The sequence below is a fragment of the Kryptolebias marmoratus genome, linkage group LG15 (assembly GCF_001649575.2).
Source record: "Kryptolebias marmoratus isolate JLee-2015 linkage group LG15, ASM164957v2, whole genome shotgun sequence".
Taxonomy (NCBI): Eukaryota; Metazoa; Chordata; class Actinopteri; order Cyprinodontiformes; family Rivulidae; genus Kryptolebias; species Kryptolebias marmoratus.
This window is the reverse complement of record NC_051444.1, coordinates 16,674,721-16,676,861: the sequence shown is the minus strand read 5'-3', so window position 1 is coordinate 16,676,861 and position 2,141 is coordinate 16,674,721. Positions and strand designations below refer to the sequence as shown.

General features: G+C 40.7%; 2 protein-coding genes across 2 annotated transcripts in view; both read left to right on the top strand.

The window, feature by feature from the left end:
- The window catches only part of cnep1r1 (CTD nuclear envelope phosphatase 1 regulatory subunit 1), a 2,523-nt gene extending 2,058 nt beyond the window's left edge, over positions 1–465 (top strand). The window contains exon 6 of the mRNA XM_017428706.2: positions 69–465. Within this exon, the coding sequence (XP_017284195.1) occupies positions 69–110 (42 nt within the window). The 3' untranslated portion in view covers positions 111–465. The remainder of the gene's footprint in view (positions 1–68) is intronic.
- Positions 466–595: 130 nt separating this feature from the next.
- The window catches only part of heatr3 (HEAT repeat containing 3), a 13,802-nt gene continuing 12,256 nt past the window's right edge, over positions 596–2,141 (top strand). The window contains exon 1 of the mRNA XM_017428705.3: positions 596–893. Coding sequence (XP_017284194.1) covers positions 753–893 — 141 coding nt within the window. The 5' untranslated portion in view covers positions 596–752. The remainder of the gene's footprint in view (positions 894–2,141) is intronic.

Sequence of the window (2,141 nt, the reverse complement as noted above, 5' to 3'; positions counted from 1 at the left end):
ATCATGACCTGTAGTCTTTTTGGATATCTTACACTTTTGATTTTTTCTTTTTTTTAATGTGTTTACAGACTGGAAAACTCATTCTCAAACCACGACCGAATATACAGTAACTCCGCTCCGGTGTGCTTTGTTTAGTCAACTATCGATCACCTATGGCCTCCGGCTCACCGTCTCATCAGGAAACCTGAGCGGCAGCGAGGAGGATTTTTCTCATCATGATAAAAGTGGATTTTGAGTGGGGCAAAAAACAAAAGGAACTCTGAAAGAGTCTTTTTATTTTTAACAGTGTCGCTGTGTAAATGTCATTATTGAAGCTGCTGATCCGCTCACAACAGCGTTGATGTATTTTATGCATTCAAGTGGGAGTGCAGATGTGTTTGTTTCTGTTTGTGAAGTTAAACATGTATTTTATCTAAATGTTTCTATTTTTAAAGTTATTTACCTAATAAACACACCAAGTGTGAATATGTCTCCCTTTATTACCCCCTATATCGTTACAAACAAACCTCCCGGCTGCTGTTTTTTTCACAGCAGTGGTTTTACGACAGCGTCGCCGCTTTTCCGCCATCAATGACCGCTTTACGGCAGGAGCGGATCTTCCACATGGCTTCCAGCTGAAAGCGGCGCTTCGGCGTTTTGTATTGTTTTTTATCTTTTCTTTACAGCTCCAGCCGTCAAAATTCACCACGGACAAACGAGAGGCGACACGAGATCACGTTACACGAGCGCTTAAAAAGACCAACCAAACAAAGATGGGTAAAAGTAAAACCACTAAGTTTAAGCGGCCGCAGTTCAACTCGATGGGGCTGCCGGTGACCGCCGTGAAGGAGGAAGACCCTGCGGAGGAAGAGCACGACGAGGACAGCAGTCCAGCTGCGGAACTGCTGGAGAAAGTAAGAGCAGCGACGTAATGATCGCTCTGCTTTCAAACTAAAGATTTACACACGTATTTAGGTTACAGAGCTCCTGTTTGGGAGGGTTTTGAATGACTTTCCTGGTCATAAATGACTGAATTTGCTCACCTTTTGACAAACAAATCCCCTTTCTACCAAGTTCTATATGCCATGTCAGGCTGAAGCTTTGGGTGGTTTAGATAAACTCATAGCAGGGAGCTGGTTTAGATTGTAGAGTTAAATATTCATTTTTTTAGCCTCTTATGGGAAAATTATGCTTAGAATTACAATATAGAACATAATTCCATATATATATTTTAAAATCAACTTATATGAATTTCAAGTATTGTCATTTCCTCTATGCAGTAAAAACATAGTGAAAACTAAATGAATGTTCTTCAGGCTTAGATAGGTGCAAAATGAGCAGTAATAACAAAAAGGGTCCACCCAATGTATGGGTTTAATCTGTACATTTAGAACAGCATAATAATAAAACATGATTATATGTTATGCAGTTAATCTCTTACATAAAAAAAACAGTTAAAGCTGATTGTGTTAAAATAAATCATCATGATCCTGGACACAAGTGGCTCTTAAAGGGTGGCCGGGCTCAGCGTTTGAGGTGAGGTAGGGAGCTTGGAGTAGTAGTAGCTGCTGCCTATAGTAAACCGGTACTAATAGCACTGGTTAGTCAAAACATTTACATCCATCCTTTTTCTTTACCTGCTTTTTCCTTTACTGGACCCAGGGGAGCTGTTGCCTATCTCCAGCGGGTGGTCGTTGTGCGAGAGGCGGGGTACGCCCTGGACAGGTCACAAGTCCATCACACGGCTGCCTTTACATCCAGAAATGAGGCTGTCTAGAATAAATAAAACGAATTTAAATATACTCAGGTTTATCAGACGTTGGCTGAGTAAAGAGCAAAGGACTGAGCACACATCCTTGAGGGTCTCCTGTACTCAGTTTTATGACGAGTGACATACTGGCTGTTGTATTTCTGACAGGAAGTCCAAAATCTAATTGTGTGAATGCTTTTAAGCATTCACACCATTGTTTTCCTGTTTCTCTTTATTATCTATTATCTATTCTTCTTCTTCTTCTTTCACTATTCCGTACGTTTTTCGGCACCTATCTCCTTCCACAATTTTTCAGCTATTTCAACCGTTCATGGCTCATTACTGCCATTCCAGCTATGACTTTTGGTATTGGTGCAATTTCGGCTGTTTCAGATATTTAGCTTTTTCTGCC